Source organism: Molossus molossus, unplaced genomic scaffold (genome assembly GCF_014108415.1).
Source record: "Molossus molossus isolate mMolMol1 unplaced genomic scaffold, mMolMol1.p scaffold_m16_p_3, whole genome shotgun sequence".
NCBI lineage: Eukaryota > Metazoa > Chordata > Mammalia > Chiroptera > Molossidae > Molossus > Molossus molossus.
The window spans coordinates 1,983,662-2,007,109 of NW_023425366.1; the positions used below are offsets into that span (position 1 = coordinate 1,983,662).

The window sequence follows — 23,448 nt, forward strand, 5'->3', positions numbered from 1 at the left end:
CCCGCAGCGGTGAGGCAGGGAGGTGCCCCCCCCCCGCAGCGGTGAGGCAGGGAGGTGCCCCCCCCCCCCAGCAGTGAGGCACAGTGCTCAGAGGGGCCCCGGCTGGAACAGTGCTGCCGCTGCCGGGGCTCATTTGGCCTCATTTGCAGAGCATCTAAAGTCAGTTTTACCAGAAACTTGCTTTTATTTGAAAAACCAAATTCCAAAAGTTAAAAGAGCATAAAAATTGCAGATGTGTTACATAAAGTTCAAACCCACAACGTTGAAACCATTACAACAGAGCTCCGTTTTGGCTGCTGCACCATTTCTGGAAACTGCGAGGTTTTCATCTCCGGGGTTTAATTTTGGGAGGAAGCGACAGGCCCAGCGGGCAGGACCAAGCGTCCCCTCCGCAGTCACGCAGACGGCACCCTGACGTCCCGCGTCCTGTTCGTGCGGGAGAAATGGGCACCCTCCCCAGGGGGTCCCCGGCGCACACGTGTGACTGCCCGGCGGCCCCATGTGCAGGAGCCGTCCCCCATGCACCCTGCCCCGGAGCGTGGACGTCTGCTCTCCGCTCCCTTTCGTACTCGGTCCAGCGGGAGCCTGTCCGGACGCTGCGGTGGCACGAAGTATGGAGGGCCTCCGGCAGCCCCGAATGCGTGGCCCTGGCGCTTTCTTTCCGAGGGCGCCCCTGGGCTGGGGCAGGGCCGGCAGGTTTCAGTGAAAGGTCAGACCGTATTGAGGCTGTTAGGCCATGCACAGTAGCTTAGTCGCATATTCTTTTTAAAAAGTGACCCTTTAAAAATGTGAAATCCATCTTTAGCTGGCAGCTGACTCCTTGATGCTAGCCAATGGGGAGAAAACACAAAACCCTGTTTTGAGGACAGGTTGAGAGACCGAGGCAGCAGCGTCCTGCAGTTGCTGTAAGGTCAGGGAAGGGCAGGGTGGGTGGTGTGTTTTGAAAAGCACCTCGTGCAGCCCGACTGTGAAGGTGAGACAGCAGACCCTTGATGGAAGCTGAATGTTCAGACATCGAATTTCCTTTTTAGAAGAATGTAGTTACTTCTACCCAGAGGGAAAGTGCACACCTTGCGTTCCCCGTGCCCTGGTGCCCAGGGTCCTCCCCGCTGGTTTGAGCAGCTGCTCTGCACCCCACGAAGCTGTTCTGGGCTCTCCCTAGACCCCGTGCAGTCTGTGAGGCGGCGCTGGGCTGGGGGGTGCTGCCTGCAGGGCGGGCTTCTTCCTGCCGCCTCTGGGCCTGTCTGCTGGTGCTGAGCAAGCCCCTCCTCAGCCCTTACAAGCCTTAAGGAGAAGAAAGTGCCTTTATGACTCTCTAGTCTTACCCCAGTTAAAAAGCTTATTTATTTTTTTAAAAAGGTCAGATGCTATTGAGAATAGACCCCTCTGCTGGGCAAGGACTGAACTACAGCCTGTGCTGCTCAGTTAGGCAGATTATCATATGTATAAACACACGGTTTCGGTTGCCCTGGTTGTGTTTCGAGGCTAGAGGTGCTCTCCTGCATGTAAACTGAGTGCATTAAGCAGACTTGGTCCCTAGACAGCCTGGGCAGGAAGCAGGGCCTGGCCTGGCCGAGTTTATCCCAAGACAGGAGCTATGGCCAGCAGCACTGAATTCGCATGAGAATCCTGACCCAGACTGCGGGGGCAGCTGCCGGGAGCCCCGCATGGAGGAGACCTCCTGCCTTGTTTAGAATCTGAAAGGCGGTCTACCCGGGCAGGTGATAAATTCTTCCAAACTGGGGCAACAATTCGTTTTGTTTTGCTTGAAAGGATTAACGTCTGGTGCTTGGGTGAGGACACAGAATGCTTGCCTGAAGCTGGTCCATACATAACAGATACTATCATTGATGACTACTACTATTTAATGACTTCACCATTTTAAACGCCAGCCCTTTGGAGGCGTGGTGATGCTTAACATAAACTAGTTTCCGGCTGGCATGCTCACTCCTCTCCTCTGTTAGCTCTACCTTCAGGCCAGGATGAAGGCAGACTGGGCGAGACTCCTGCGGCCCACGCTGCAGTTTGGCCTCGTGGCCGTGTCCATCTATGTGGGCCTTTCTCGCGTCTCCGATTACAAACACCACTGGAGCGACGTGCTGACGGGACTGGCGCAGGGAGCCCTGGTTGCAGTGCTAGTGGTGAGTGCGCAGGCCCGGCCGCCCTGGGGCGGGCGGACACGGGGAAGGAAGGAGAACCGACTCTGAGGTCCCTGCAGAGAACCGGGTGGCCCATCGTGGGCTCCAGGTCAGAACCAGTGCTGCTGAAAGTCACGTCAGGTGGCCAGCAGGTGAACACCAGGTCTTCACGAAGCGACCACACTGCGCATCTTCATTGTACAGGGCTCTGACTACAAACTTCTTTCTGGTAATGAAGTAGGAAAAACCCAGAAACGAATTTACATGAAGAGTAACTCTTTAAATGCCAACAGAGTGAAGCTACTGCCCAAGACATAAAAAGCAACTCTGTTGGGAAGAATCCCTTGAACAAAACTTCCTGTCAGCACTAGTTCCTGGGCCCTTAGTCTGGCCCCAGTGATACAGGTCCTTGTTTATTTCTGCAGACTGCATTCTGTAACTTTGTGTATGACTTTGAAACTTACTGAAAGTATACTCTGTTCCCTATAGGTTGTGTATGTATCAGATTTCTTCAAGGAGAAACATTGTTTTAAAGAAAGAAAGGAGGAGGATTCCCACACGACTCTGCATGAAACACCCGCAGCCGAGAACCACTTGCGGAACAGTCACCAGCCCTGAAGGGGCCCCGGGCCCAGTGGAGCCGGCTGCTCCCGAGGGAGAACAAGCGATGCCATGTGGCCCTGCACGAGCCCGGAAGGACTGCGGCTGCACCTTGGACGCTCACTTGACCTGTGTGTATATAGTTACTCAACACAGCAGCTGTCTAATAGCTCAAAGTTCATGAAAAAATTCCAAGCCTTTCACTAAAGCAATGCCTCACTTGTACTTTTCTATTAAAGACGGATGCTCATGTACACTGTGCACGTGCCGATGCGAATGCGACACATAAAGGGCTGAACAGCTGCTGTGACACGGGCGGGCCGGCTGACACTGAGCGCGTGCAGCCAGCTGGGGGGGGGTCGCGCCTCCGCTCACTACAGATACAGGCTGGCAGCGAACACGATGTCTCTCTTGATTTTGGTGATTCCTAAGAAAAAAGAAAATAGGGCTCAGTTTAAATTCTCAAGACCCCAAAGAATGGGAACTCCCCTCTCCTGCGGGTTCAGAGGCAGCTGCCCGGACCACACACAGCCTTGCCAGTCTGACCACCACCTGGAGCTCCCAGCCATCTGAGTGGTGGGAATCGGGAACCAGACCCCTGGCCCCAATGCACCCCAGTGTGTGTGTGTCTAAAAATATTTTAAAAGACCTATTTGGGGAAGGACTAGAAGTTAGATAACCCAAAAACATGAATTTTCAACCTGAAGACACTACATTTTCAATTACTATGTGAAATTCATTTTGGACTAAGGCAGAACAGTGGTAAGTTTTTTATTCACACAGTCCATAGATCTAGACTTGAACCCGAGTGATAGGTATGCCTCTCGGGAGCACAACACAAGCCAGTGTCTGCAGAAATCACGGGGGTCACTGATGTCTGGGCTCGGGTGCACCTGCGGGCCAGTACCCGGATGGCATGAATCCAGCCACCAGCCTGTTCTCCTGTCGCCACCACCTGCGTCTAGCTGTCCCGTCCCAGTCTGGACGCCCCGCTCCCTCCCACCTTCCACTCTGCAGACTGGCCCGTAAAACCTGCCAGCACGACACTCCCAACACAGAAACCTGCACATCTCAGAGGAAAAGCCGAGGGCTGGGGCCCAAAGACATCCCTCCATCCCCGGCTTCTTACTTCCTCAGCTCCCACACACGGGCCTCTTGCTGGCACTCAGCGTACCCAACACATGTGAAGGCCCAAAGGCTGCCTGAGCCCCTGGGTGCCAGGACCGTCCCATCCTTCCCCTACCCGTCCTGCCTCTCCTTTGGTCTTTCTGTGGTGGACTGCCCGCCTGCCCACCACACTGGCTCGCGAGCCCCATGGGCAGGGCCTGGCTCCCTGGATCTGCTGCATCAGGTGCGGCACAGCGCCTGGCACACAGGCGGTGCACAGTGAGCTCTTGTAAATGCAGATCAATTTAAAACTCCCCAACACTGGAATTTCACACCGCTAGAGGGCACTCCGTGGCCATCTGAGCGAGCTGTGGAGATGGCCTGCCCTGTTGAGCGAGGCCTGCACTGGACACTGACCTTCGGCGAACTTGTTCTCCAGCTCGGTGTTCCCGATGGCTTTTGCCGCCTGGCACATCTGTCGGAGCAGCTCCTCCAGGCGTCTCATGCAGCGGATGATGCTGCCTGCACAGAAGGACGCAGCTTGTGAGGCGGGGACAGGCGGGACTTTTGTGAAGAGGCAGGCAGGAGGGCAAGGGACACCCCGAGAGCAGGTGGCAGCTGCACCCCTGCCTGCGAGGCGCACGGGAAGTGTCATTCCCCTCCTCGCTGGCGACAGGCGGGGCTCACACACCTGCTCCTACAGAGGCAAGCGAGCAGCAGCCCCGGAGCAGAACAACACATGCAGGCCAGAGGAGACCATGTATGACCTGGGCCTGTGAGGACCAGAGGCTGTTGGCACCAGGGGCAAGGACCCACAGAAAGGCCTGACCCAACTGTAGCAGTCAGGACGGGGGGGGGGGGGGTGCGCACTAAGGCCCCTGGACACCAGGCTGTCAGAAGGCAACAGGTTTGCGAGCAGGGAGAGCAGCGCCCAGGGTCGTGGGAAAGGTGTGCGTGCCCATCCTGGACTTCTGCACACAGCGCGTCCTCGAGGAAGAGACCAGCCTCTTCCCTGGAGACGGTGTCACTGTCTGATGGCAGCAAGGGGCCGGGCTCTGTTCTCTCTGAGCTCCCGGCCTGAACTGCAGCCTCTTGGGGGGCCAGGGGTACCGACACGGCCAGCTGTGAACTCACGCCGGAACTGGAGCAGCTCTCTGACACTTGGCAGGTTCCTGTGATACACCTACTGCAGTGTGAGGGAAGGAACGCCCTGCACGTCACGTGCAGTGTGCTCAAGGGGAAGGTCAGAGAGAGGTAACTCCTCGAGCCGAATGGAGCCGGAGCTGAGACAGGCAGGCACAGCGCCCCCAGAAGGAGCACAAAGCATCAGGAGTGTGGTGCAGGCTCCTCCCTGCGCGTCCCGGGGCCTCCTCCCCCTGCAGCGCATCCCGGGGCCTCCTCCCCCTGCAGCACGTCCCGGGGCCCCGGCAACGAGACACAAAGAAGCCATTTCGAGATGAGACTGGTCACAAAGAAGACAACCTGCATGAGGTCATCTTGAAAGACAAATGGGGTAACAGCCCCTGAGAAGGACAATACCACCTCTTAGGAATAGATGTTCACCTACGTCAGACTTGGTTCAAAGGAATGAGTGGAGGCAGCAGAAGAGGAAAGAGACAGAGATCTGGGTTCTGCGACCCAGGCCCTTCCTCGGCCCACTGTTTCCTGTTCCCCTTGTACAGGGAAGCATTGCAATACATGCAGTGGACACAGAGGACTGGCGCCTAACTCAGGAGCCGGCTCTTTTTGCCCTTCCTCCTCTTCCACTGAAAGGTCCACGGGGTCTTGGAAAACCTCCAGCCTCACGTGCAGCCCGTCTCTGCTACACGACTCCCTCAATTATTCGGCTTCACGCACACAAAGCGACCAGATGTCAATGCAGAAATGGCCGCTGGAGCAGACACACATGACATACAGTCCGACCAACCAACCACAGGGCCGAGCGTGGCACCTCCCCCCACTGTGTGTGCCTCACTCTGACCCTGAGGTTTCTGTGTCATGGGAGAGTGAGTCACCCACTGACTGCAGTGACATGCAGGCATCAAGGAAAGGCCCGTGTTTTGAGAAAAAAAGAGTGATGTCCAACATTTTCTGAGCATTTATTCTGCGGCAGGTCTGCAATCTGTATTTTAGGGAGATTCTCTTGTCTGACCTTCACTACTCGAGACAACCACTGTGAGGACCTTAGCTCACAAAGAGGGAAAGAGAAACGGAAGTTACGCATAACTCGAGCCTGGTAGAGCAGGGCCGAGCCCAGACAGTGACGCCCCCAGCCCGAGCATCTACTATATGTGCCTCACCAAACGACCCACAGCGCCTGCATCTTCTACAGTAACTGTGTATTTTATAAATGCCCATTTATGATGAAATTCAGTTACACATTTAAAAGGGTTAAGAAAGTCCGGGCAGGGTGATGGGATGGCGCGTCGTCCATGGACTGAGAGGTCCCGGTTTGACTCCAGGTCAGGGCACATGCTTGGGTGGCGGGCCTGATCCCCAGGAGGGGGCGTGCAGGAGGCGGCAGGTCGATCTCTCTCTCACATAATTGTTTCTCTCATTCTCCCCCTAAAAAATCAATAAAAACAAAAATAAAATAATTAAGGAAAAAAGTATTTTAGGAGATTTTTAGGTTTATACGCACTCACTTCTGTAGAGATGGTTGTTGCCAGACAATGCCCGAGAACTTATATTGGGTTTCAAGATGTAGGAAGTAGTAGAAACTGGCAAGGAGGTCCCAGCAGATACAGGCCTGTTTTCTAACTACGCACTCACACAGCCCCTGGCAACGTGTGCTCATTTCACAAGCAGGGAGTGAGACTGCGCAGATGGAGGAGGAAAGGGGGGCACACTGAGGACACCCTTCTCCCGGGCTCCACAAGCACCCTCCTCCTTGCAATACGGCGGAAGAGGCAGAAGCTATTCCCTTCCCCATGGTGTAGCCAAAGGAACCCAGGCAGCTGAGCAGGCAGATCCGGTGAGCGGGCAGGATCTGCCGGCTCTGAGCTCCTGCTCTCTCTCGCCCGCGGCACCAGAGCTGGGAGAGCACGGATGGGACAAAAGCACACGGACGTGCTGAGGTGGCAGCGGGAAGGACGTGATTCGGGACCGAGGGGCACGCAGAAAATTCAGAAAGAAAGGCCCCGGGACCCAGACGGCAGGCCCTTCCTTGGAAGAGGGAGGGAGGAGAAGGACCTGTTGCCAGGTGAGAAGCAGGAGTGGTCACAGACTGCGGGCAGAGCTGAGGGAGAGCGGTGGGGACAAACTCCTCCGAGGTCCAGAGGACGAACGTCCTCCCGTGACAGACTACACTAATGAAAAGCAAAGGGTCCTTGGAGAAGATTTCTGATCTACATAGAAGATTCTATTTTAGTACGAAAAATCAATGTTTAGTTCAAACAATGTCACCCTGGCTGCTAGTCATGCAGGTCAGACCCCCCCCCCCCCCCGAGAGAACAAACAAGGGGACAGGAGAAGAGCCCTTAGGCATGAAGTCCCAGGACACAGAGGCTCTGAGCACGGCGCACACACCCAGGCCCCAGCTGTTTCAGCTCCAGGCTCAGAAAAGCAGCAAACCACACAGGTGAAGGTACTGGTGACCTCAGGCCCAGCTGCACTGATCAGGGACCCCTGCCCTGGTGCCAACCAATCAGCAGGGACCAGACCCTGAAAGGAGACACCTGGAAGGCTGATGATTGTGCCATCAAGACCCTCCCGAGACCTTCCTTAACCACCCCCCCCCAAGCCTTCAGGACAGAGACCCGGGCGCTCTCCCTCCAGGGAGCACACAGGGCCCCCCTTCCCCAGGCCGGCACCTGTTCCTCTCTCCTGGGCTCCCAGGGCCCGCTTCGCCTCCAGCGTGTTTCCTGAGCCGTTTCTCCTGCTGCTCACTTCCACCTCTGTGCCTCTCTAAGTACACTTTCTCTCAGTAAGACAAACCCGAAGTGTCCCCCAAGCACACGCGTATCCTCCATCAGAAAGTGCGTGCACACACGACCTGGACGTACCCTCGAAGACGTCGGTCATCTTGCAGATGTGGGCGAACGTGGCCCCGGTGGCCCAGGTGTGCACCACATCCATCAAGTGAGGCTTGAACGAGCTCAGGTAGGTTTCCTCATCAATCTCCAACTTGGCTTCTGCTGAGACTTTTGCAATTCGTTTAGCACATTCCTTGAAAGATAAAGACATACTAAGATGCCTTCCTTCTGTCTCCACGTCACTTTTTCCTTTATTCCCGCAGCCAGCGCCCACAGGCCCCTTTCTCTCCCGGGCAGTCTGCCTGCAGCCCTCCCGGCTCCGTGAGCACACGGCCTCGCTTTCCCACATGGTGAAGGAATTAACTAAGAAAAGTGTATCAGGGTCATGGTCTTCACCTGGTCACACCTCTTCTACAAAAAACAGAAACTCCTCCTTTAAGCTGCTTGAGAGTAGCACTATAACCAATCTCTAATCGTTCCATTAATGAAACAAAAACAATAATAAAACAGACTTAGAGAAACATGAATCCTATGGCAAAGTAATGCCTTTTCCCTGAACACTGCTTCAGAAAACATGAATCTGAAGATCTTACTCTCCCACAACGAGAAATTCAGATTCGTTCTTTCCTCCTTGGTAACCAAAAGGTCAATGATTTCTTAGGATAAAACAGATTTTAAAACTTTGTTGTAAACGTGAATGGAAATATAAACATACAGAGCGAACTAAATGCTAGTCCACCAGAGGCCTCCTCCATCCTGAGAAGCAGCAACGCAGCTGGCACAGCCCGTCCGCCTCACGCGTGTGGGTCTGCACGCACAGCACCTCTGCACATTTACTCCACTGGTGAGAAAGGCTGTTCAATTATTAAATAAGAATCACAAATGACGCTATAATGCTACAAAGAGCATTAAAGGATGTGACTAACGTCAAGTGACCTTTAACCCCAAAGGCAGCTGTCTCTGTTGAATGACCAATACTATGGGTAGACCATCAGAAACGTTTATTTTACAATATACTATTCATAAAATAGGAAGTTCGAAAAAAATCTTACCTGCATCTGACGAAGCGGTCCTGCCAACTGCTCTGTTAATTTGGGCATCTCACTGGACTAAAGGAAAAGGAAGCTCAGATGTGAAAACCCAAGTGTAAATACTCTGTGCACCAGACAGCTGCCACCCGTGGTTGCTGCACTGGGGGACCTTAGGCGTCCGTCAGCACTGACTCCTGGTCAACTCTCACTGCGTGAGAGCGAAACACACCTCACCCCAATCGTGACGTTGTTTCGGAGGGAAACGTCACCCTGCTGAACATGCAGAGTCGGGGCGAGGGGTTTCTGTGACCACAAAGGGACCACGGAGAGCAAGCTGCGAACACGCGAGCAGTTCAGGCGCATCAGAACAACTACGAGCCATCTTACACAGTTTGATTTTGATTTATCACAGTTTTGACTTCTAGGCAACTCTCAATCTGTGGAAGTCGAATATTTAGAATGAAGAACATGAAAAACATGCTCTCAATTTTTATTTTACCAAATGTTTCTAGCTCTCTAACAGTATAAGGTAAAACTTTAATCTGAGTTTGTGTCTTAATAGTGCCTTCCCACTAGTAAAAAGTTTGTTAATTTCTCAGTTAGAAATTCAGGTCTATCACTAACAACCCCACATGACCTTGGACAGGCTGCTCAAATCCTGTCAAAGGGAAAAGGTCTGGTCCTGAAACCTACAGGCTTGTGATCAGGGTAAAGACAGTTTGTCCGCACTGCCCACAGGGCTGCGATTTGAGTCAGCACTGAGGGAGCAGAGAGAAGAGTACCCACCTACTTCAACAAGTAGTGTATTCGATCTGCTTAATGAGTAAGGAAGGAGTTAAGTGAAAAACAATGTGTCTTATACAATGTACTTAAGGGAAACTAAGTGTGTATGGTAAAGGGTCCTCTAAAAGCTTAGACAGCAATACTAAAATCCCCGTTAGAAGGCAGATGTCTCATTCTGTCTACTTTATGACAATGCATAAACTTTAAAGTGTGACACATGCTGTGACCTTCCACACAAAGCAGGTCACCTCGGTCTTTGGAGTGAAGGGCAGGCGGTCCTGTGAACACGCCGAGCCAAACGCGGGACCTGGGCCTGCCTGTGAGCCGCCCCCCCGCCCCCCTCCCCCACACCAGGAGGAGGCAGCAGTCCAGCCTCATTCAGCCCCTTTCACTCGACTAGTTTTGGCTCTTACTTTCACTCATTTTTTTCTTTCTAGGACTGTCTTACTAGGCCAGACCTTCAAACATATTTAAATTTGTTTTGGAACAAATTTAAAACTTGGTGTCTGATTGATGATTCTCCAAAAATACAATCCCCTCTCACCCCCCTTTCTGATACTGCGCACCCCATGATCTAATTCTCCCGCACCCCTCGTGTTAAGGTTGTACTGATTTCTAATCCCCATTACCCGTAACACGTAAATATGAAGTAATATTTCCATAACTGAAACTGTGCACACAGTGTTCACAATGGACCACAGATGACGTGACTCGTGAGACAGACGCTCAGCGAGGAACTCACGTTCTCCTGGAACACGAAGCAGCTCAGCAGGGCGGCGGCCTGCTCCGCAGACAGGTCGTTGAAGAGGCCGTTGAACATCATCTCGGTGAGCAGGAGCTCGTCGGCACTGCGCCAGAGAGAGCGCCCGAGTGTCAGAGCAGAGAGCACCTGGCGCACACACTCTTACAATGGAACTTTCTAAAATGTTTTGTTTTTCAGTCCTCACCTGAGGACATTTTTGTATTTATCTTCAGATAGAGTGGGAGGGAGAGAGGGAGGAAGAGAGGGAGAGAGAGAAACACTGACCTGAGAGAGATACATCAAGTGGCTGCCACCCCCACGACCCCGACCAAGGCCAGGGACAAACTGCAAGCGAGGTGTGTGCCCTTAGCGGGAACCAAACCCGGGACTTTCTGGTCCACGGGCTGACACTCTAACCACTGAGCCAAACCGGCCAGGACTAAAATGAAACTTTTAACAAAATGTATTTTAAGAAGTAATCGATGAGGAGTGGGCTCAGGGATCTCGTTAAACTGAGGGCCTAAGATCAGGTTAGAGACCTTCAAAGCACGTTTCAGAAGGTCCTGGGAAAAGCAGGCAGGAACAAGCAGGTGTGGGTGGAGCGAGAGGAAGGCCGTGCTGAGCGATGCGAGACTGATGAGTGAGACGCAGCCGGCCGACTAGAGCCGAGGGGAGAACACACTGTATGCTACTCCTCAAGCAGAGAGTCCCCAGACTTCTACCAGCCCGGGACACAGAAGGGCTGTGCTCTGCAGAGAGCACCTGCTGCAGAGATTCAAGGCCGAGGCCGCACAGGAGGTCACTGCACAGCTGTCTCGAGGCAGCAAGTGATGAGGACAGGACCAGGGCGGGAGGCAGAGGACACCACCGAGAAAGACGTGCGGGGTCAGAAGAGAAAGGAGTCTAGAGTGAGTCCCATGTCTCTGCTTTCAGTGCTGGGTTCATTCAGCAACACAGAGACCAGAGGGAGAAGCAAACGTGGTGGAAGGAAGTGCACGTTAAACATTCCCTCTTAGGATAAGTCAAGCTGCCCTGGCCGGTGTGGCTCCATGGTTAGAGCATCAGCCCGCAGACCAATGAGTCATGGGTTCGATTCTGGTCAAGGGCACGTACCTTGGCTGCGGTTCATCCCTGGCTCTGGTTGGGGTCAAGTGGAAGGCAACCAGTTGGTGTGTCCCTCTCGCGTTGATGTTTCTCTCTCTCCCTCTCTCAATCTCTCTCCCTCCCTCCCTCCCTCCCTCCCTCCCTCCCACTCTATCTGATGATAATTAGAAAAAAAAAAAAATCCTCAGGTGACGATTTTAAAGAAGTTAAAAAATAAATAAATAAATAAAATCAAACTATTCTCCTGAGACTGAATCACAGAAACTGACGTCTATGTTAACTGCTAAGTACTCTGCAATCTGACAGACAATTCCAACGTCGATGCCGGCAGGGGAACCAGCAGCAGTGCTGTGGTGCAGAGCTGACCCTGGGCCAAGCCCTGCCCGCTGGTGCTGAGGGCTCTTGCACTACAGAGCAGGAAGCTGAGTCCATCGCAGGGTGAAGGAGAACCAAAGTCGGGGGGGGGGGGGGGAGCGGCGCAAATCTAATTGAAGAAATGTTTTATTTGGCTCACACCGTGACTAAAAAATAACTCTAAATTAGTACGTGAACATTTATGTGAACTGTTCAAGCCATTCAGTTCTAAGGTCGTGTGTAACGTGGCAAAAGGTCAGCAGCACAGACAGCAGCTCCTGTGCGGTTTCAGCCGTGGCCTGGACGTGCTGTGCTGTGGGCCAAGACTTTAACCCACTGCCTGTACATACGAAAGAATGCTTATTGGACTAAACTGCAAGGTGGAAAAATGTAGATTTTTAAGAGAAAGGATGCAAAATTGTGTATAAAATAGAATTGTAATAATGTAAAAATCTCATATATTAAAATAAAAAGGAAATATGTCAAAATGCAACGGTGTTTGTTGCAAATATGAGATCCAAGAGATGGAAAAAATGTTTCCTTTTCCAACTTCTCAATTTCATGGTCAAAAGCTGCATTCAGTACGCAAGGCCCTGCGCACAGCTCATCACCCCGAGAGCACACCCGTCCGCACCAGGCCTCACCTGCTGATCTCACAAGCCACCCGTCCCTTCATCTCTATGACGTCAGAAGAAGTGGCAAACCCCAGGCGCCTCAGAACACGTTTGCGACACTTGAGCTCATCCATCTGCAGGACGGTTCTCGCTTTCTTTAGCTCTCGCTTCGCAGACTTGATGTCTACTGCAATCTAAGGCACAGAAAAGCATGGAGGAAGCTCAGTGAAGTGAACAAAGTAAAATGGGATTTACTCATGAAATGAAACAAAGCATATTTTCTGAGGACACTGCAACAGCCTTCTCTGTCAAAGCTCTAGTGGGGGAGGAAAAACGTGAGAGTTTAAGATGCGTTCCCCGGACATCACACCAGAGGAATTCTGTATCTACAGTTGTGAAAGACTAGAAAAAATGCTAAATATATGGAAAGTATAAAATGTCCGTTTGAAAACTTGAGGCAGAGCAGAGAGATGTAGGAGGAGGGTGCAGAGGGGTCTCAACCGAGGGGGTGCGTGGCACAGCCAAACCACCAGATAAGTAGACCTGCAGGGGCAGACCAAGCTAGTGGTCGACTCAGGTTCATGCGACAATCACACTCCCAAAGGGGCAATTCCATCAGCTCCAGGCCCTCATCCTGAGGGAAGCAGGAGGCAGCTCAGAGAACAGGGACAGAGAGAGCCGGGTCCAAGCAGCTATCTCTCGACCACCTGTAATCCCTCCACGGTGCCCTGAAAAGTGCTCCTTGCCTCTGTCCTCCAATGACATGACAAACCCCCACCCCAGAGCTGGAAAGGCTTTAGCAAAGTCTTTACCCTACAGACAGAAACGAAGCTTCACAGCACTGCATTCTGAGGCCACCCTTCACGGGGGAGTTTCCGTGCAGTTCATCCGTAAGCACCGCGTACATTTCAGCTGCGACAAGAGTACACAGCAAAGACTGAGATCCTGAAGTGGAGGCTTCACATTCAGAAACACTGACAGAAAGAGAAGTTTAGGGACTGAGAAGTTGAAATGAAGATTTTAAAGGCCATGCTGAGGTCTACTGTACGGACCCGCGTCCTTCACGTGTCTAATTCTCCACTGATGGACACTAGGTGGTGTGTGTTCATTTGCCTTTTCAGACGGTGCTCCCAGACCATGCTTGCGGTGCCCCTCCCCAGTCTCCACTCCCCAGGGAGGAAAACTGGGTCAGAGGGTGTGGGCACTTACAAGGGGTCAGGTTTTGAGGGCTAAGGAATGTGAAATTTATCCTACGCTCTCTGGAGGCCATCAAAGCCATGTTTTCCCGTAAACTGTTAACTCTCTGTAGTTTTCTTTCATTAAAAATTTCAATATAAGCACATTTTAGAGAACTGGGGGGCTGACCTACTATAACGTCACTGCCCCAAAGCAACCACTTAAAGCATTCCCTTTGGTCTTCTCGGTGTATGTTTGGGTTTTTCTAAATTGAAATCATGCTCTACCATCCATTCTAGACCCCATTTTGCATCTAATGCTCCCGCAAAAGCATTTTTCCATGTATTGCAGAGTCTTGGCAACAAGTTTCTTTAGCCCGTCCCCCAGCCAGACACGAGGGCCTTCCCCAGTTCTGTCTGAGTAGCTCTCTGTGGCTTCAAACCATGTTCTCCATGGAAGCTTCCCAGTCCCCCGTCAGCGCAGCTCACGTCTCTGTCCCTGCGGTGGAGGTGCCCAGGGGGACTCCTTGGTGGCCGTGAATCGCAGGACCAACTACAGACCAGACAGGGAGCTGCTCTACGGCCTCAGTGCGCTGAGCAAGCGCAGTCACAGTGGACTTGTCGTGTCTGCTTCTCCCGAGAAGTGCCTTCATGGTGGGCCAGAGCCCAGAGCACACGTCCACTGAGACCACAGCTGGTGGGCCCAATGTGCAGGGCCACGTCCTACTTGCTTACAAAAGTGTGACAGGGAGAGTGAAACCAGAACTGAACACACTACCTATTAAGCCAAAAAGTTTCTAGCCACACATTTATTCAGCAACTACTAGACATCTAAGTTACAAAGATGGGTCATTACTAATGAGTTAAAATGAGCTAAAATGAAACACCTGCCCAAGACACAAGTGGCACAAGACCAGCTGAAAGGCACACTAGCAGGGGTCACCAGTGCCAAGGAAGAAGAGACGTTTGTATAGCACAGAAGATTCCAGGTGCAGAGAAGTGAATGGTGAAAAGGGATGTGTTCACCTCTAAAGCTTTTTGTAAACCCATTCTTCGGAATGGCTGTAAGCATGCCTCTTCTGGGGAGAGATGACAGCTGATCACCACACAGAGCTGAGCAACCACAGCTCTGCACGCTGGGGCACAGCACTGGGCAGCAGACACGAGCACGTGCTGGTCAGGCTGTGGAGAAAGAATTCTCACCCACCACTGGTGGGGCTGTGAGGTGGGGCGGCCACTTTGGAAAACAGTTTGGCAGTTTCTTGAACGGTTAAACCTAGAGTCACTGCATGACCCAGCACTTCTGCCTAATCGCACCACGAGAAGTGAAACACGCCCACACACAAACGTGGACACAGACCTTCGCAGCAGCATCACCCCTGACAGCCCGAGGTGGAGAAACCCTGAATGTCCACAGACTGATGGCCGATAAACAAAGTGCGCACCACCACACAATGGAACCAGGCACTGCCCTGTGCGACACATGGAGGAGCCTGGAGGACATGTGCCCAGTGGCAGGAGGCCGGCACAGAAGTCTCCAGGCAGAGAGCAGACCCGTGGTTGCCGGGACGGGGGGAAACCGGGATGAGCGCTCTCTGGTGTGCGCTTTCTTTCTGGGGCGAGGGAAGTATTCTGATATTAGTAGTTAGTGCTGCAGACAGCTGTGAACATACTAAAAACCACTGAATTGTGAACTTTAAAAGGGTGAATATTATACTATGTGACTTACAGCTCATAAATACTCCATCAAATACCAAACTATAGTAAAATGATCATCTTGTGTTGCTAAGAGTCAACAGTTTCCTTAAAAGATAGTTTCCTGTAATAGCTGAGGAAACCATTAGAAGAAAATGAAAAATACTCATTTATTTAGTGAAACACATAGAACCCCAGGATAAAAATACGTCTCTGCCATACCTGCGCTTTCTTCTCACAGAGCGTGTACACAGTCTCCAAGTGCGGGTCGTTGTGGAGGGGATGAGAATACATCCGATGCTCAAAAGCCTCTACTTTCTGGATGACCTTCTTCAGCCCCTGGTCCTGAATGCCCATGTCATCAATTGGATCCAGCAGTGGAACACCATCAGGAAAACGTTTCTGGACTTCCTGAAAAAAATATTTAAAATTAATTTTCATTGACAGACAAAATTAGTTAAGACTGAATCAGTCTTCTTCTGTCTTTCTATGCACAAACATAAGAAGGCTGCTACATGTCCCCAGTGTGGATGCCCGAGACCCCAGCTCCACGCTGTGGCTCACGGGCACGGCCGCCTCCCGCTGCGCCAGCCGCCCGTCCGCAGGCACGGCTCTGGGTGTGCACAACTCATGACCAGCCCTTCTCTCACACTCGGGTTGTTAAAAACGTCTTGTCATCATCATAATCTTGTACTAAACATCTCTTAAGTGTGTAAATTGTTTCCCGTTTTCTGTTTCCTTGGGGTTGATTCCTAGGGAGGGCATGACTGAGTCAAAGATGTCAACTTTTTAAAAGGTCCAGATCCCTCTCACTAATTTTATTGTTTTTTTCTTTACTGATTTTAGAGAGAGAGGGAGAGAGAGACAGAAACATCGATGAGAGAGAACATCGACTGGATGCCTCCTGCACGCCCCCCACCGGGGATCAGGCCCACAACCTGGGCATGTGCCCTGACCAGGAATCAAACCGGTGACCTCTTGGTGCAGGGTTGACACTCAACTGAGCCACACCGGCCGGGCACTAGTTTTTTACATGATTTAGCTGCAAGTATAACGAGCACTGAGTGCAGAAAGGGACAGTTCACAGCAGGCTGCACCCCCTGGAGACTTCAGGGTCTTGGAAAGGCTTTAAAGGTTAAGATAGGATTTGGCCAGTTAGGAATTAAAATAAATTGACAGATACATACATCCACAGCTTTAAAATTTCTAGTGAAAGCAGCCCGTTCCTCTGTCTTTGCTCTCAGACTCCAGTACAGAACCTCTGGTGCACAGTGAATGCCAATTCCAATGCTAACGGACTAAATAACCAAGAAAGTTCCTTTTCTTTAGTGGAAAATAAAATTTTCTAAGTCATAACTTTTTGTTGAAAAGAAAACAACTTCAACCATTTACTAACTGTAGTAAAAGTGGTCAGAAGCCCTGGCACATGATGTAACACAGAGCTCGTCCCTTGGCCGTCTCCCCAGTGGCCCTGTCCCCCTGCCAGGCCCCGCAGCGCCTCTCGGTGGACTGAGAGGACACCTTCGTCTGCTGCCCCTGCTGCTGTGAACAAGAACTGACTCGACCAGCAGTGTTTCCAGTTTGTGTGGAAGAGAGCAATGCATGTGACAGCATCTCAGCTGCCTCCCTAGAAACCCTACCTGTATTTGCATAAAGTTTACATTTAATTTAGAAAATCATTGTGCACCTGTATTGACTTGAGAACACTCTGCCTGTTGTCCAGGGGTCGAAGGTCTTTGGGAATGTACAGCCTAACACTGCTGATAGCAGACAGGAGATGCACCAAAACCGGAACCACCTACCAACAAAAGTTAAGTTCACAATTAGGATTGCACATTGTCACATTCTACCATTTCCTAAATTTAGTTTAAACCCCTAAAAGGAAGCTGCATTTATGTGATAGGTATATTAAGCAGAAAATAATCACTGTGGAAGCTTTTATCTTAGAAGTGACTACATTTTAAAAGTAAAAAAATAATTCAAATCTCTAAGTAACAGATCAATAAATGGCACATAAAAATAAATACATAATACAGTTTATTCATCTCTGCATCCTCAGAGCTGGCCTTTCTGAGTCCCTGAAAGTACTACAGACAGCACTGCAGGGAAAGGGAAGACTCCTCCTTGGTCAGAAGGCCGAGGAAGGTCCATGTAAGCCCGGGATGGGCGGCGAGGAAGGAGGACGTGTTCAAGCAGAGAACGCTGCACTGCTGCACTAGAGGCCTCCTCACGATCCCCGGCTGTCCCCCTTCTTCTATGCTTCCTCCCGACGACACCCTTCCCTCGCGGTCAAATTTGCCATTTTGATTCCTTTCAATTCAGAGGCCTCTACAAACTGGGGAGAGGTACACATCCCCACAGGTCTCCTATGGCTGCCTTCACATGATCAATGGAAAGCAACTGTCACTGGTTTGCCAGCAACAAATCTCCTTCCTGTTTCACTGCCCGAGCAGGAGCTCAGCTGAGCACAGGTTCTCCAGTGCAGAGCGCCTGGGTTTGAAGTCAGCCTGCAGCTAGTTGTGTGATCCTGAGCACGCCACTTGAGCTTTTTTTTTTTTAAATGTGTTTTTTTTTTTCTGTATTGATTTTAGAGAGAGAGGAAGGGAGAGGGAGAGATAGAGACATCAATGAGAGAGAGCATCGATTGGCCAACTCCTGCATGCCCCCCTGGGGATTGGGCCCACAACCTGGGCATGTGTCCTGTCTGGGAATCGAACCAGCGACCTCTTGGTGCAGGGTCGATGCATGCTCAAGCACTGAGCCACACTGGCCAGGCTGAACTACTCTACTCTTACTACTAAGACTACACTATTATTATTTCTACCACTACTATTACCACTACTACTACTACTATTACTACTATTACCATTATTATCACTGTGACTATTACTACCACTACCACGACTGTTACTACTATAGCTTCTACAACACTACGACCACACTGCACTGCGGCTGCTGTATCACCACCACTTCTGGACCCAGGACCCAGCCCAAGGTGAGTCGCTGCATTTAGCTGTCAGGGCTCTTTAACCTACAACACCCCATCATTTTCGTTCTTTTATGGTACTGACATCACTTAATTCAAATTTACAGAAAGAACAGGGTCAAGCACTCCCACATACCTTTATTTGGCAATTATTCACATAACCTACCTGGCTTTATCACTCTCTCTACACAGAGTACAAGTATTAAAAGAGGAAAATTTAAAGTTGATACAATGATATCTAATCTACAGCCCACATTAAAACTTCACCCACGTTCCCCGTGTCTTTTATACGCCTCCCCCTCTTCAACTACTCCATGGGTCCAAACTGGGACCATGCATGGAGTTTAGCTGTGACGTTTCTTCCTTCTTTAATCAGGAATAGCTCCTCAGTGTCTCTGTGACTCTCAGTCCTGACATTTCTAATGTCGATGTTACTGGGGAATGCCCACCATTTGGGTTTGTCTACTCATGAGGAGTCATAAACTTGAGGTGATGCATTTTTGGCAGAAGAGATTTTTTTTTGCTCTTCTTCATCCATTGGTCGACACTGTTGATGGCAGTAACTTTGATCACTTAACTAAAGTGGTGTCTGTTAGCACTGTCTACTGTGAAATTATTACTTTGCCCTTTACAATACTAAGAAATTTGTAGAGAGTCTTTACTTTGTAAATACCCCATTCCTTGTTCAACTTTCAACTCCTTAGTTTCAGCATCCATGAATTATTCTTGTCCGAGTCAATTATCATTTGTGGTAGTTGTCTAATGGTGACTTTCTAACATTACCATTCCTTCTCTATTTATCATCCATCTATTTATCTCACCATGGACCTGTAGGTCATTTTATTCTTATTTGATTAGAATCCTTTACTATCATTAGTTTACTCTCAAACTGTCCAATTCATTGTTAAAGACACCATGTGGGCTGAATCTGCTGTAAGGCAATCTGTGAGCCAGGAGAGGTGATCACTGATACACCAAGACGGCAGCCAGCACCCAGAGAGAGAGGTGCACACCTGCGCTGCACTGTGCTTGAGGTGCGTATCGATGCCAGGCGGCAGACAACAGTTCTCCTGGTCTACTTGAAGTTGGAGCTGTTATGCACAAGTATTTGAGAATCTCCTTAAAACAGAATAAAGACTATTCTGTGAAAACCTGAATCAGAAGGAAAACAGCAACTGCTCAATTTCTAATGTTGTGTGAGTACAGAACAGAGAGACCCTAAGACTTCTGTTTTGTGAGTTAAGTGCTTAAAACCAACTGAATAGCTCCCATGAAATTGGAAATCTCTATACTCAAGGTGACTTAGAAACATATATTTGCATAGTATGGTTCATTCAATTTTCTAAACCTAATAACCATTATAGAGTAAGCTAGAATTCAGGTTCATCATGATGCAACACTGGTCTATGTAAATTCAAATAATCATATGGGTAGTTATTGGAAATAGTTAGAACACCAATAAAAGAATTGTATTTTTATTCTTAGATCTTCTGAATCTTTGAAATTTTGCCATAAATCTGTTTTCCTTATAAGAAAATAATAGGAAGATCACATCAGAATTCAGTAAGTTTTTCCCCCCCGATATTTTGTTCAGATAGAGTGGGAGGGGGAGGGGGGAAGAGAGAGAGAGAGAGAAACATTGACGTGAAAGGGATATATCGAGTGGCTGCCACACACGACCCAACCAGGGCCAGGGACAAACTGCAACCAAGGTACATGTCCTTAGCGGGAACCTAACCAGGTCTCTCCGGACTGCAGGCCATCACTCTAACCGCTGAGCCAAACCCGGCCAGGGCTGAATTCAGTTTTAAGTCAATACATTCTAAATAAATTTCAAGTAATTTCATTTCCTCAAATCAAGACTGTTAGCTAAAATACAATGATTTTAAAATCTTTATCCAAACAGAAAGATGTTTTTGAACCAAATGAATTTTAATCAAGTCAAAGAAAAGTTGTTTAAACAAACGTATTTTTAATTAAATTTTAGATTTTAAAACGATGAATTAGTACCTTGAGGCTTACAGCAACCTAAGGAGCATTTAGCCAAGAACAATGGCCGACTTTCGGTCAGAACAGGAAGCTTTGTATTGTAATTCACTCTGCCCGTTCTGCACGGCCCAGCTCAACAGGAGCCCGAGAAAGCTGGGCTGTCCCCTGGAGGGGACAGAGCAGGGTTGGGCCTGCTTCAGAGCCATTCCGGGAACTGTCGTTACTTCACCAGTCTGGGCGTCCCCAGGTGACTCCATAACACCTGTCTCCATCTGACCTGACTCAGTGCACATCCAGTACAAACCACCTTTTCTCTGGGCCTTTGCTGGAAACAGTTCAGAGTCAACTGACTGACACCATGGCTTCCCAAGACAACGAGTAACAATGAGGTCAAACAAGAGGTCAAACAGAAAGCTTAAAAATAAAAACTGAGGAACAAAATGTCCAGGGTGGGTTTGAAAGGTTCTGGCACATATCTAGGAACCTAGAAGGCCAGATGCACTTGTAGGGCTGTGTTTATGCTCAAGAGAGATCCGAAAGGCCCTAAGCATCTACCTCTGGCTGACCTTAGACTGTGCACACAGGAAATTAAGACTCAGGTAGCGTTGCCAATTGTCTGGCTGCGTTCTGGAGGTATGTTGTGATGTGCATGAAAGACTGGTGACTTAATGGATCCCAGGCATTAAGGAAGTCTCTAATTATTAGCTGGCCACTAAGCAAACCAAGCAGAGATTTCAATGACCACGCGCAACAAAAAATATGGACTTACTAACTCAGAAAAGTCTAACAAACAAACAATTGGGACAATTAGCAACAAGAATAAACTCAGGGTAAAAATAGAAAAACCTGATTTCCAGAGTTGTCACATTATTTAAAATGTGCAGTTTCAGTAAAAAATTACAAGACCCATAAAGAAACAACAAAGTAAGGTCCATACGCAGGGAAAAATAGAAACTCCCTGATGAAGGCCAGACATCAGACTTCATAGTTTAAATCAGCTATTTAAAATGTGTTCAAAGTTTATTCTTAAAAATCTGATTTCAGTTTGTGATAGTACACTTTTGATGCAAACTGCAAAAGTGACAGACTGTTAGCCCTCACTCCATCACAACCATGAAAGGGCCCCTCGAGCCTAAGCAGCTGCTATGCACCCTGGGCATGTGGCTGTGATCTGCAGGGCCTTCTGTCTCATGTGCCCTGTGGCACTTGCATCCACTGTGGAATGATTCTAGGACGTCCTCTATCTAGAGAAACAAAGCAGAATCACCTATCTAGGCCCCACAATTAGTCTTCATTCCTGACACTGAGCCTGTCGACTGTGATGGAGTGGCCGGGATGAGGGGCAGTGTGGACACACATGAAGGTGCAAAGCCACTGTCACACAGCTGCAAGCACCCTGCAGGACACACTGCCTGAAGTGTCTGTACCCCAGCGCTGGCTACATTCAAAGCCATTCTATTTTTCTGGGAAAATAAGTTAAAAAGTACTTATCTATAGGTAAAAAGTCAAGTCATGTTAGAAAGCAGATTACGGCTCTGGCCAGTTTGGCTCAGCGGTTAGAGCGTCGGCCCGCGGTCCAGAGAGACCTGGGTTCGGTTCCTGCTAAGGGCACCTACCTTGGTTGCAGTTTGTCCTGGGCCCCGGTTGGGGTTGTGCAGGAGGCAGCCACTCGATGTGTCCCTTTCACGTCGATGTTTCTCTCTCTCTCTTCCTCCCACTCTACTTAAACAAAAATGGAAAAATGTCCTCGGGTGAGAATTAAAAAAACAAAAACGAAAGAAAGCACAGCGCACAGACGCGGAGAGCGCGCACCAGCACCGCTCGCCACGCCAAGCTCGGGGAGGCGCCTGGCTCCAGCCTGCTCTGCGGTGCTGTCCGGCCCGCAGTGAGGAGAGTTCTCGGGAGTGCTCGTGGGGCCGCTTCCCATGCCCAGGATCCCTACTCGAGATATTAACTTACACAAGCAAACATTAATTTGTTGTCCCACTGACTGACGCATTCACTGGTCCTTCTTGGCTGTGCCCTGACCGGGGACTGAACGCAAACCCTGCGTATCAGGACGACACTCTCACCAACTCAGCGGCCAGCCAGAGCCGTGTCCACAGTCTTGAGGCACCGTCCTGCTCTCTGTCATTCTCACGCCTTTGCATTCAACCCCCCACACACACCCGAGCAGAACTGAGCCCTTCTGAAGAGGGCGGTTCACACTCTGCACATGCTGCTTCCTCTGCGGGGAATCAGTTCTTGTCTGAACAAAAGCTCTCATTTTACTACAAGTCTGTTCCCTTTATCACTGCTGCTTTTTTAATCCTCACCCAAGGATATATTTTCCATTTATATTCAGATAGAGTGGGAAGGAGGGAAAGAGGGAGAGTGGGGGAAAGAGACACATCAATTGGTTGCCTCCTGCACAACCAGAGCCAGGGACGAACCGAACCACAACCAAGGTGCATGCCATTGACTGGAATCGAACCCACAACTCTTTGGCTCACAGGCTGATACTCCAACTGCTGAGCCACACTGGCCAGGGCACCCCTGCTTCTTTCACAAGCCTCCGTTACTAATCCACCCCGACCCGCTGCCCTGTGAGAGAGTTCATCTTCGATGCTCGCTGCCCTCCTGAGCACTGTGCTCCCCCACCATTAAGCTGTAAGCCCCCCTGAAGTTACAGACTGTATGTCTAACTCATGTTAACACGCCTACCCCAATGTCTTAGCAGCGTAAGCTAAAATAAACTGAATAAAGAGGTGCAGGACCCTCCATGTCAGTGATGGGAGCAGGACCCTGGGGGAGGCATCCGCTGTCACATGTTACAGATCATGAGTGTCTGCCACGAGAGGAGAGTGTGGCATGCACTTCACATCTGCCAGTCCTGGTTGCAGTGACTGCAAAGATCTCCTTGGGGACAAAAACATAAGCCAAACTGTGCCAGTTTCAGCCCTGTTTACATTAAGCAAAGGGTAAAATGAACATTAGGAAAAATCATACAAGCCTCATTGGTGGTGGAATTCTGGAGAATAAATTAGAAGACTGAGGAACAGAAACCAAATGCTAGCTGTGTCCAGAACAATAAACAATTATACTTTAAATCATTATTTAGAAATGCTTCAGAATGAGCAGCCTTGAGATCCCGCCCACTCAATCTCAGTCACTTAA

General features: G+C 50.0%; 2 protein-coding genes across 6 annotated transcripts in view; one reads left to right on the forward strand and one right to left on the reverse strand.

Moving 5' to 3' along the window:
- Positions 1-2,992, forward strand: part of PLPP1 (phospholipid phosphatase 1) — a 67,437-nt gene extending 64,445 nt beyond the window's left edge. For both annotated transcript variants that reach the window (XM_036279037.1, XM_036279038.1), the window contains exons 5-6: positions 1,965-2,141; positions 2,628-2,992. In XM_036279037.1, the coding sequence (XP_036134930.1) occupies positions 1,965-2,141; positions 2,628-2,756 (306 nt within the window). In that variant the 3' untranslated portion in view covers positions 2,757-2,992. The remainder of the gene's footprint in view (positions 1-1,964; positions 2,142-2,627) is intronic.
- The window catches only part of MTREX (Mtr4 exosome RNA helicase), a 65,546-nt gene continuing 45,050 nt past the window's right edge, over positions 2,953-23,448 (reverse strand). For all 4 annotated transcript variants that reach the window (XM_036279033.1, XM_036279032.1, XM_036279034.1 and 1 more), the window contains 8 exons: positions 17,005-17,115; positions 15,540-15,728; positions 12,478-12,641; positions 10,376-10,481; positions 8,872-8,928; positions 7,850-8,012; positions 4,263-4,367; positions 2,953-3,165 (listed from right to left, as the gene is read on the reverse strand). In XM_036279033.1, the coding sequence (XP_036134926.1) occupies positions 3,113-3,165; positions 4,263-4,367; positions 7,850-8,012; positions 8,872-8,928; positions 10,376-10,481; positions 12,478-12,641; positions 15,540-15,728; positions 17,005-17,115 (948 nt within the window). In that variant the 3' untranslated portion in view covers positions 2,953-3,112. The remainder of the gene's footprint in view (positions 3,166-4,262; positions 4,368-7,849; positions 8,013-8,871; positions 8,929-10,375; positions 10,482-12,477; positions 12,642-15,539; positions 15,729-17,004; positions 17,116-23,448) is intronic.